We start from the raw sequence: 12,537 nt of genomic DNA on the forward strand, positions 1-12,537 counted from the left end.
TTTCTGAAATCTAGGCCATTGGATGCACAATTTTTCTATATTTCATCACATCCAATAGATGAGTGACACCTCATAGGTGCTCATAAAGGTGTGCACAGTAGGTGTGCAGGATATCAAAACTAATATAAAGTTTTGATATCCTGCACACCTACCGTGCACACCTTTGTGAGCACCTATGAGGTGTCACTCACCCATTGGATGCACAATTTTTCTATATTTCATCACATCCAATAGATGAGTGACACCTCATAGGTGCTCATAAAGGTGTGCACAGTAGGTGTGCAGGATATCAAAACTAATATAAAGTTTTGATATCCTGCACACCTACCGTGCACACCTTTGTGAGCACCTATGAGGTGTCACTCACCCATTGGATGCACAATTTTTCTATATTTCATCACATCCAATAGATGAGTGACACCTCATAGGTGCTCATAAAGGTGTGCACAGTAGGTGTGCAGGATATCAAAACTAATATAAAGTTTTGATATCCTGCACACCTACCGTGCACACCTTTGTGAGCACCTATGAGGTGTCACTCACCCATTGGATGCACAATTTTTCTATATTTCATCACATCCAATAGATGAGTGACACCTCATAGGTGCTCATAAAGGTGTGCACAGTAGGTGTGCAGGATATCAAAACTAATATAAAGTTTTGATATCCGGCACACCTACCGTGCACACCTTTGTGAGCACCTATGAGGTGTCACTCACCCATTGGATGCACAATTTTTCTATATTTCATCACATCCAATAGATGAGTGACACCTCATAGGTGCTCATAAAGGTGTGCACAGTAGGTGTGCAGGATATCAAAACTAATATAAAGTTTTGATATCCTGCACACCTATCGTGCACACCTTTGTGAGCACCTATGAGGTGTCACTCACCCATTGGATGCACAATTTTTCTATATTTCATCACATCCAATAGATGAGTGACACCTCATAGGTGCTCATAAAGGTGTGCACAGTAGGTGTGCAGGATATCAAAACTATATAAAGTTTTGATATCCTGCACACCTACCGTGCACACCTTTGTGAGCACCTATGAGGTGTCACTCACCCATTGGATGCACAATTTTTCTATATTTCATCACATCCAATAGATGAGTGACACCTCATAGGTGCTCATAAAGGTGTGCACAGTAGGTGTGCAGGATATCAAAACTAATATAAAGTTTTGATATCCGGCACACCTACCGTGCACACCTTTGTGAGCACCTATGAGGTGTCACTCACCCATTGGATGCACAATTTTTCTATATTTCATCACATCCAATAGATGAGTGACACCTCATAGGTGCTCATAAAGGTGTGCACAGTAGGTGTGCAGGATATCAAAACTAATATAAAGTTTTGATATCCTGCACACCTACCGTGCACACCTTTGTGAGCACCTATGAGGTGTCACTCACCCATTGGATGCACAATTTTTCTATATTTCATCACATCCAATAGATGAGTGACACCTCATAGGTGCTCATAAAGGTGTGCACAGTAGGTGTGCAGGATATCAAAACTATATATATATATATATATATATATATATATATATATATATACTTGTTTTTATGTCTCCACCAATATAATTTTTTTAGTGTTCGGTATCTGTTTTTTCAGCGTTAATTCAAATTTTTTTTAAAGGTATTTATAAAAAATGTTTCTGCATCTAGACCTACATGTGTTTTTTTATGGAATTCGATCCAAAATATTAAAATTTAGAACTAATATATGTTATTTTAGTACTAAATGATTTAGATTTGGTACAAAAAATAAAATTTTAATTATAAAATTGGAAAAGTTATATTACTATCAATAATTGTTACACTTGTTTGTATGCTCAAATATCATTTATTAATATTATATCTGAAAAATTTAATACTGAAATATCATATATTAATATGGCATTTTTAATATTTTGTACCGATTTTAATTAAAAAAGACATGATTCATTAATACTAATATTTGTTAAACATGTTTGAGTATTTAAAAATCATATGTTAGTATCAGAATTAAAATTTTTGTACTCGAATATCATATATTAATACCATATTTTTAATATTTTGTAATGATTTTCATATGTGTCATTAATAATACATTATCGATTATTAAAAAACATATAATAGTGTCATATCTGAAATATTTGGTACTCAAATATTTTATATTAGTATCAAAGTTTCAATATTTAATATCTATTTCCATCCGATAAAATAATCGAGATCGAGGAAGTGTCTGACTGAGACCGAACATAAATACAACTATGTTATTGGAGATTTATTGATCATTTATTTTATTCATAATTAGTTAACACTATATATCCAATAAAATAAATAAAATATCGAAATAGTAGCGTTAAAAATTGTTATTCGTGTTATTGGTATAAAAACATATATTGTGACAAATGTCTAACTAAACTGTAGAACTTCCCTTTCTTGTCTCCTGTCTTTATGAAAACATATTATGTATCTATAAACGAAATTGCGAAATTATTTTGAATATATGAAAATACAAACTTTAGTAATGTAGCTAGCCTTCGTACATTGTATGCAGTGTGGAGTCTCGAATTAATGCAATAATCTACCAATTAAATAAGCTAGTACACCACACTTGATAAAACATATGTGATAAGTGATAACTCTAGTAATGGATCTTGCAGCCGCTACCATTCATTTGCACATTGCGTAAACCCGAATATTAACACAGTAGCATGTGAATCATGTTAGTTGGATAAATCACACTGGACAAACTTTATGTGATAGTTTTGTCTGTTTGTAGCTGGAATCAAACTCATAATTATTGATCAAACATTCACTTATTCCACCAACTCAACATTGAAAAGCTTTCGGCGTAATCCCTTTAATTTGGTCATCTATTTATTTGATGTTTCAGCTTTCCTTGTAAATTAACAAAACATTATTGTTTTACAACAATATAATATATATTAACTTCTTTGAAAAGAGGATCTCATCAAAATATAAAATTATTGTATTGATTTCATATTTTAACTTTCACGAATAATAGTTGTATCGGAATATATGTTTAGATTATATGTATCTCAATAAATTTATGTTTTCATGATTAACCCATATATTAATTTTGAATGAAATACGATATCCTCGAAAATTTGAATTCTTGTTCCCCAACATGAATGTGACTCGTAGTTTATTTAATACTAATATCTCAAATTTATTATAAGATTTGAGACTAAATTATAATAAATAAATATCTAGCAAATCAAGTCAGAATCTCATAAAATTGCTATGTAAAACTTTCAAAATGATTCACAAAATTTGTTGGACCAATAATTACGTGCATATAATATAAGTGGACCTTAGATCTTGTTGGGCTCACCCGTGACCCATGCATTTAGCAAATGGGTAATTCAGTTATTTTTTTAATATTAAATTCCATCCATTGCTATTTGCTCATTGTTCAACTATGATTTATGAAAGAGTAACGTAAATACTTTATGTATTTCATAAAGATCAAAATAAGAGACACTTAAAATGATTTTTGTTTTCGTTTTACTTTTTTTTTTTAAAAACAATTTTTACTACTTGTATTTTATATCCATTGAATTGTCTCTATCCAAATAATAAATAAACACAATAGCAAATTTTCATGAATCAACTCGATGTATTAATGATCATGAATATTCATATCGGTAATAGTTGCGTTGGTCCTACATGCAACAACTCGAGATAATAATACAAAAATAAAAAATAAATTGGATACCAAGATTTACGTAAAAAAAACCTAAAAATATTTTAGGGCAAAAATCAAAGGCAATATAAAAAAAATTACACTATAATATTTTATTAATTACAACAGCTCACTATGTTACCAAAGAGAACACACACTCTTTTAATAAAAAAGAACAAACATCTCACAAATATTATATAACTAAATACTCGAATATTATAAGATAGAAGAGAACTCGATAAATGGATGAATGAGATGAAAGAAGAGCTCTATTTATAGAATACAGCTCTCTACGTGTATTGTGGAACACGTTTTGATTTCTCTATTATTGTGGAACGTGTTTTCATTAATCCCTTCATTTAATTTCTCTAATTTGTCGACCTCGTCTCCATTATTTTGTCGAGTACGTTGTTCCCTAGTATATATAACAATAGATCGAGTTTAAAGAATTCTAATGTTAAGAAAGCATATGGTTTGAGTACTTGGGTGGAGCATAATATTTCGGACTTTGACCAAAGTGACCTTAGTTGTAACGTACTATAATTATGTCGATATTTTTTTTAAGTCTCTCTTTGTTTTTTTTAAAGTCTTGGTCAATTTGTTTTGTTTTCATCAATGTTGCTTTCAACGTGGTTGGCGTTGTGGACAAGACAATAAATACGAAACAACGGAAGATTTACGTGTTTCTAACCTTGAAAAAATCCAAAATTATATCTACCGTTTGTGTAAATAAAATTGAGTAATTCCTATTACAATGGAATTGTGGAGTTAGATTTAATTTTGAAAATGTCATTACGCTTAATATATATAATAGAGATATATTTATTTTCTTAAGCAAACCGGAATAAGGTTGATTATAATTTTAAAATATGACAATAATAACAGTTGCCGCAGCCGGCCCCGAGGCCGAATGTGAGTGATTTTCAAGTTAAACCATACATTTATATATAGTTTCGACTCCATCGTGGGATGTGTTGGAGAAATTAGAAAAATGGAGGGCATACGAGCAATTGTCATAGCCTACTACGATAGAGCAACCAGAGGAGAGAAAGACTTGGTCAAACAATACTTCAACAAATTCGACATCAACGGCGACGGAAAAATAACCTTCAAACAGTACAAGAATGGGGTCGCGAAACACCTCTCGGATGAGAATATCTTTAGGAAACTGGACGCCAACGGGGACGGATCCCTGGATTTTGATGATATCGTATGTCTTTACTACATGGAGAATAAACTCGGGTTGCACAAATGCGCCTCGTGTAGAGATTTACTTGTTGGGGCCTACTTTTCTTGCTTGCGTTGTTTGGAAGATGGGTTGGATTCCGAGTGTCGTCTGTGCTGTGCTTGCTACCACTTGGGAGGATTCAGTCATGAGCACACGTTGAGTAGCTTCTTGGATCAACATACAATGGCTAAGGTGATGAAAAACCACACCCCTGATGCACGGCGAGATAGGGGAGAGGTAAGTTTTGGAAGTATATATTCGTTAATTTTATCTCTTCTTTTTCTTACTTTTCTCATGGATTTCACATTTTTAGTTTTCAATTGAAAACATTTTTGATCTAGAAATGAAGGGTTGGTTGGTGTCAGATTTACCGTAACGAATACGATGATTGGATGTAGATAACTAATTAATTAGTTTATGGATATATTTCTGGTTTAAGGTAGAAGATTTGATTTGGGAAAATTTACTTCAATTTTGAAATTAGAACCAATTATCTATCACTCTTATAAGACGCACAACCTTAATTATATATATATTATAGACCTGTCGGAATAAAGCAAACCTAGCCATTCTTCCATGAATTGAAGGACATTTATTTAGATTCAGATCAAAACTTATTACAAGGTGAATGAAACATATAGAAAAACAATAATTGGGAAAGCGGTTCAAATTCAATCAACTGATCAATTTGACGGGAAATCAGGAGTTAAATTGCTAGCTAGATTAAAGTTGATATTTCTGGCAAAATAAAATTGTATAATGAAAATTGAAAAAGAAAATGCTCTTATTTTTCGATCGAGAGTCAACGCGGCAACGCCCATATATGATGATCCACAATCATTATGTGGACTCGGATTAGGATGTATAATTGATGGCTTACATAAAAATATCAATAATTGTTTCTATAAAATATAATAGGGAAAGGTCAATTATTATCTTTTCACCAACCAAAGAGTGAGTGATATAATAATTAATTATCTAAAAATGAAGAGGTGTTTGCATCAGATTTTGGTGGTTTAATTTATTGTCACTCCAAGACTTGGTAATATTTATATGTACATATCATTGAACTTTCATTACATTTTACTTGTTGTTTTAAACTCAATGTTTTTTTTAATTATTATTATTATTATCTAACTAAACAAAATGTCTAGTTGAAGATGGAATAAAGGTACGTATATACATTATTCACTTTGAGAATAATTGTTCGAGCGGTTAATTGTCTCATATCGGTTGGATAAATAAATTTGGAGTTGTATATATGGGCTTGGACAATCCTCCGCCCTCGAGCTAGCTTGGGGTTGAGTTAGATCCAATTTCAAATCTTAACCCGAACTCTCAAACAATAAAAATTATAAGGCAAAAACTTGTGTGAGACGGTCTCATGGGTCGTATTTTGTGAGACATATTACTTTTTATGCTAAGAGTATTATTTTTATTGTGAATATATGCAATGTTAACTCGTCTATTTAGATAAAGATTTGTGAGAGTTTCACTTTTACACCTCAAAACAGATTGCTTGGCTTCTGTTAAATTAAATTTCTCGATCATTAATGGATGCAGACAGAGTTGGAAGAACTACGGAAGATCGCAAAATCCTATTACTATGCAGGTTCCCAAGAAGTCCAAAACTTAGCACACAAATTGTTCGACTCCATGGATATGGACGGAGATGGTAAGGTCGATTGCTCCGAATTCCTGGAATTCATGAAAGAAGAAGGTTATACACGAATGCAGAATCCAAAATTCTTCAAGGAGTTAGACGTGGATGGCAATGGAACCCTCGATTTCGATGAGGTTATGACAGCATACTACATTAGCAAAAGCGGGCGCCCGTTCTGTGACAAGTGCGGGGATTTCATACGAGGAATATTTTTCTCATGTGTCGAATGCTACAGAAACCCCAAAGGCTCGTTTAATCTGTGTTGCGATTGCTATCGTTCCAGGAAATGTGATCACAAGCATGATGGTCGGGCTCAATTCTTGGACAACTTTGCGTTGTTGGAAGCTTTGAAATCGGATTCAAGTCCGACGACACAAGCTGCGACTGAAAGTGATCCACAAAATCATCAGGTATTCAACGTTACATAATCTAATAGTCTGATACATACATAGAAATGTGATTTTGAATTAAATTTTTGTTGGCAGGCTAAAAGTCCGGTGCCATCAAATTCACAAACTGTTGCTACTAAAACTAAAAGTCCATTAATACCATCAAATAAACAGGCAAAAAGTCCTGTATCATCATCACATACTACGACAGGTCCCGCAGCTTATTATTCAACTAATGTTATCTATAATACATATGTTGTGAACCCTCCTCCTCCGGTCACAAGTTATTATAACGCCGTAATTCCGCCTCACCGGGTCAGTATTTTTATTTTGTTTAATCCCACCCCTTGATATGTTAATTATATCCTAGAATTTCAGTTGTCTCGAATATATATAAACATGTGGAAATAGAAATAAATGTATGTATAAATTATGTGAATCCCAGAACCAGTGGAGGGCTGCTCTTAGAGCATTGGAGCAGGCGCTGGCAATTGGAAGCATTGCAACCGCCTTGACCACGTGTAGCATCATGTGAAATATTGATCGAAAAATGTCTACCACTTCGGGATTGTAGGCATTTCGAAAGATAGAGTCGTTAATATATAAACATAAGTTTTAAATTGTTTTCCATTTTTGGCCACGTTTGTTTCATAAATGTATGGGAGAATATAATTTGTGTTTGTTTTTGTGTAAAAAATTGAATTGTGGAACATGAATCAATTATGTTTATCTCCATGGGTTGAAATTGTTTTCGATCACATTGGTTTTCTGTCAACTTTAGCTAGTGAAACAAGAGGATTTTGATAGATATACATCATATCCTCATCAAAAAACCAGGCTTAAACATGTAATGGCTGCAGGTATCAATTGTATGCCAGACGTGAACAACAATGAATAAAATGTCCCTCCATATTTAGTTGATCTCATTCAACATCCACAAGCATGATTGGAGGAACTAGGAGTACAGGTCTTCACAAACAGGGCAAAGATTCATATTTTTATTTTTTAAGATAACTCGTGGTATATATATATATTGATACCCTGTGGATGAGCCCGCTACCCCTGGCCCATCCCAAGCCCAAATGAAAGACAAGCCCATCAAGGGCTCAGGTATTCTCCTATAAATACCAGGTTTGAGTTTTCAGTTCAGCCATTCAATTCATTATATTGTTTTCAGCAGCACCCTTAGCTGCTCCCCCTTATATCCTCAGTCATTGACTTGAGCGTCGGAGGGGCTACGCTAGGACACCCTTCTGGCCCCCTCTTAACGATCTTATTTGTGATTTCAGGCTCAGGATCATTTCAAAACCCTACGTCTGTACTAGTGACACTTGTTAGGAGCGGACCCTAAATTTCCCATGAGTATCATATATATATATATATATATATATATATATATATATATATATATATATATATTTAATATAAGGAGCCAACTTGGTTGCTAACCACATCTCCATCCTGTTGGCTCCTCGTGATATTTTTTTAATATAAAGGGCCGGGATTGTTAACATCGGTTTATCGTGGCATATATATTTTTAATTTATAATGAGTCGGAAATGCCAAGCACGATTCCTCGTGGATTTCTTTTTATATAAGAAGTCGTGGTAGTAACCTCGGCTTCTTGTAATATTTTTTTTAAATAAAAAGAATTGATATTGCTAATTCGGCTTCTCGATATTTATATACATGAGTAAAACAACCACGACTATTGTATATATATATTAATATAAGGAGCCAAGATTGATAAACTCAGCTTCTCCTCAATAACAAATTTTTAATATGAGGAACCGGGATTGCTAGTCTCAAGTCCTCTTGAATATATACGGGGTCGTGGTTGGTAACATTGACTCCTCGTGACATATGTTTTTAATGTAAGGAATCGGAATTGCTAACCCCATACCCTCCTGATATTCTTTTCATAAAGGGCTAGAGTTGCTAACCCCGACTCTTCGTTACATATATTTTTTTAACGAGAAGCTGGAATTGTTTACCACGACTTCTCATGATATATATTTTGTTAGAGTAGATGTCCTGCAAGCTAACGATTGTTTAGGGAATTTATTAACTGAAGTGAATAAACAATCTTTATTTTAATAAAATTTAACTTTTTATGGTTTCATTTTACTTTATCAGTATATTCACGCAATCAATATAGATAAAGTCTTTGATTATACTTTAATACAAATGAATCATAATTCGATCTTGAAACTCATTTGTAAACACTGTATATTCTAAATTTGTCCTAGTCGATTCAACCGCCTAAAATAAAGATAAAGACCGCTTGAACTTAAGAATAACATATGTGATGTTGTGTACCGTATTTCATGGTAAGGGCATAGAGATGTCCAATCATGCAGATGGATAATCATACGATGATTGTACCGAACAACTTTCCCTCGAACTTTCCAAGTAGTTATCATTCATCGAGAGGAAAAGTCTGTGGTTGTGATTGTACATGATTAGTCCTTACGACCCAGGTACAATACCGATGCTCTATGTGAGAGCCCAGCCCAAAGTTTCCCCAAAGCCCAGCCCATTTGTCTTAAGTAAATAAGTTAAATAAATAAATAAAAGAAAAAGAAATGATAATTACAAAATTCCTTTCTCTCTCCCCGACTGCATCCGCCGAGCTCTTCTATTTCTTCAACATATTTCGAAATTTCATCCTTCGATTTTAGCCGCTCCGGTCGCCGAAAAATTACAGTAAATACATATTCGGAATCCTCTCGACGAGAGCTATCCATTGATACCGAAATTTCGCAGAAAACTCACGGTTCTCGGAAACCCGTCGGAGACCGCCGCCTGTTTTCGCCGAAGAATTGGGAAGAAAGCTTTGGTTATGCTATTTGAAGCTTGAACTCGAAGTTTTGAGCACGTTTCGAAATTTCAGCGGTATATTTCGGGATTTAGGGTTTTGAATTTGGGTATTTTGAATAATTCTAATTCCAACAATTGATATATGTTGTATTATTGATTGTAGGTGAATTATTGAGTCGATTCGAGGTATTTATCGACTTTTTCAGAATTTAGTTGCTGAATTTCGAATTTCAGATTTATAAATTGGGATATTTCGACTCTTGAGCTATACATGCACTAGTCGGACACTGTTAAGATGTTGTGAATTGAAATTATAAGTTCTGGAAATTTAGTGTGAATTTTGGAATTAATTACGATAAATTCCTTGATTATTTCACTAAGATAGGAATTGATGTGCAATAAATAATTTTGCCACAGGATTGGAGTTTCGAGAAATATTTAAGATATTTTGTGGTAAATTAAAGTCAGTTGAGGTACGTATGAACCGTTTTCTTATGACGTCTATAGCGATGTGGAATGACGTTAAGTATATTGTAATGAGTTGTTGCGTGCTTTATGTGCCTCTGTGAATACGTGATTGCACTCATGCATTTATTTGAGTTGATACATAGCATTTCGAGCCTTGACTCCGTTGATTGCTATCATTGCTGATCTGTTGAGATGTTGCGTCATCTATGGATGCGAGTGATAGGATAGATCACTCCTGACATCTTATCGATGGAACGAGTGATAGGATTAGCACTCTCCTGATGACTGCTCGAGGACTGACCGGGTCGCTACCGGACCCTCGATGCTACGTGCATGGATGAGCGGCGGCATGCTATTATGTTGCTGCAGTCCTGGCACGGGTGGCCACTGTTTCTGTTGCTGATGCGTTTTATTGGACTCCGTTTTGGTATCCGTTATTTCATTGTTACCGACACGCATTGCATTGCATATTATGACATGTTACTTGATTTTATTTCACGTCAGTTATAATTGTCATAATTTTACTGGTTCGTCGTACTGGGGCCTGACCCCTCGTTTCTTTTTATGCTGTGGTTGTTTTTGATGCCATAGCAGGTTATCCAGGAGGATTTGACGCGTCTGGTGGAGCGTCAGGTAGAGGTGCCCAGTCGTCGAGTCAGGGTTGAGAGTTCCCAGATATATATGTATATTATATGGAGTCATACATTTACCGGGGAGATGCCTCGTGTAGCTGTACTATTACCTTTACGATGTTTTGAATTGATAGTTGTGTGATCGAGCCTTGCCGGCTCTGCATGTGTTTAGTCCTGGCCAGTGCGGCTATAGGTTTGTGGATTGATGTTGTGACTTTATTTCGAGTATATAAATGTTGTTTGTGATGTTTTGATAATTTTGGGATGTCCTATTTACGAATAGGTCATGCCGAAATTTCTGTAGGCCCAAAATGGAAAATTTTTAATCGCTTTCGCTGTTTACATTAATAAATCCTGCTGTTTGGTAATTAAATATTAATCAGGAGCACGGGCCCCCACACTCTACATACTAGGATTGTGCTTTGACTCGTTTACCGACTCCGCATGGGTCACAAGGTGGCGAGATTGGGTGCAATTTCGAAATGTGCAGGAGCGAGTACATTGTAGTCGAGGATTCATCACTCACTTACGGGTGTGGATATCCTATGTGATCTAACAAAATAATAGTACATGAAATCTCTGGCCAGAGTGTGATATGTACATTAGGAAAGAATTCTGTAGTTGTGCATGCGATGACACTATGAATATTTTATTATGAGTAGGTCTCATGTGAGACCGTCTCACAGATCACAATCTGTGAGACGGGTCAACCCTATCCATATTCACAATAAAAAGTAATACTCTTAGCATAAAAAGTAATACTTTTCCATGGATTATCCAAATAAAGATCCGTCTCACAAAATACGACCCGTGAGACCGTCTCACACAAGTTTTTGCCTTTTATTATTGTATCATATAGCTATCGAATTTAATATGCAACCCTTGATGAACCAATGGTTGCAGATTCGATCGAGATATATGAGATGAAAGGACAATACTATACGTTAATCATAACCGACAAGTTCTTGCAAACACTATCAGTGATACCTAGGGAATCAAGGGGCGATGCTACTAGACGCTCTTACCATAATTCGGTGGATTTTATCAGAAAACGATTTCTCACATTCTTATGATCAAATGTTGGTGCATGAAATGTGGCAAATTAGGGTAACTCTGAATAAAGGAGAATGTCTTGAATCACAATGAGTTGTGAATCCACGGCTAGTTGTATCCCTGAATCATTGATGGGCAAACAAATATTAGATCATTTGTTCTCGTTGAGAGGTAATAAATTCAAGGAGTTGAATTTATATAAAATTATAAGATGGTAAATTCAAGGAGTTGAATTAATGATAATTAAAATTTGAGAGAATAAATTCAATGAGTTGAATTTATGAAATAGTAAATTCAAGAAGTTGAATTTATGATGTTTAAAATTTGGAGAAAATAAATTCAATGAATTGAATTTATAAGATTTGAGAATTTAAATTATTAAACTCAAAAGTTGAGTTTATTAAATATTAAATTAAATGTAGCGGGAATTAAGTTTAATGGATTTATAAAAGTACAAGTCCAACAAGTTAAATAATTAAAGTTCTTAATAGAATTTAATATAATAATTAAACTAGTTGGTCTAGTCCAATTAATTGTCAAAGCCCTTTAAATTTAATTAGGAACCTAAATATATT

General features: G+C 34.3%; 1 protein-coding gene and 1 long non-coding RNA gene across 4 annotated transcripts; both read left to right on the forward strand.

Moving 5' to 3' along the window:
* The first annotated feature begins 4,574 nt into the window (after window positions 1–4,574).
* On the forward strand, window positions 4,575–7,724 carry LOC140835180 (uncharacterized). Of its 2 annotated transcripts, XM_073200617.1 has the most exons (4): window positions 4,575–5,174; window positions 6,501–7,010; window positions 7,086–7,304; window positions 7,435–7,724. In XM_073200617.1, the coding sequence occupies exons 1-4, from the start codon at window positions 4,701–4,703 to the stop codon at window positions 7,522–7,524; spliced, it is 1,293 nt and encodes a 430-aa protein (XP_073056718.1). In that variant the 5' UTR covers window positions 4,575–4,700; the 3' UTR covers window positions 7,525–7,724. The 2 variants fall into 2 exon arrangements, with proteins under 2 accessions (XP_073056718.1, XP_073056719.1); XM_073200618.1 differs by lacking the exon at window positions 7,086–7,304 and having other exon boundaries at window positions 4,576–5,174.
* A 1,543-nt stretch (window positions 7,725–9,267) lies between these two features.
* On the forward strand, window positions 9,268–11,166 carry LOC140833628 (uncharacterized). 2 transcript variants are annotated; one of them, XR_012118510.1, is made up of 4 exons: window positions 9,276–9,884; window positions 9,973–9,995; window positions 10,227–10,282; window positions 10,872–11,166. It is a non-coding gene; the product is annotated as an uncharacterized lncRNA (long non-coding RNA). The 2 variants fall into 2 exon arrangements; XR_012118509.1 differs by having other exon boundaries at window positions 9,268–9,884; window positions 10,227–11,166.
* The last annotated feature ends 1,371 nt before the right edge of the window (window positions 11,167–12,537 follow it).

Source organism: Primulina eburnea, chromosome 6 (assembly GCF_022965805.1).
Source record: "Primulina eburnea isolate SZY01 chromosome 6, ASM2296580v1, whole genome shotgun sequence".
Lineage (NCBI taxonomy): Eukaryota > Viridiplantae > Streptophyta > Magnoliopsida > Lamiales > Gesneriaceae > Primulina > Primulina eburnea.

Bases quoted from the DNA above. Each gene is read 5' to 3' on its own strand.
- LOC140835180 (XM_073200617.1), top strand. From the start codon at position 4,701: ATGGAGGGCATACGAGCAATTGTCATAGCCTACTACGATAGAGCAACC. The intron at 5,175-6,500 runs GTAAGTTTTGGA...TAATGGATGCAG, and splicing joins CACGGCGAGATAGGGGAGAG to ACAGAGTTGGAAGAACTACG. The intron at 7,305-7,434 runs GTCAGTATTTTT...TGTGAATCCCAG, and splicing joins CCGTAATTCCGCCTCACCGG to AACCAGTGGAGGGCTGCTCT.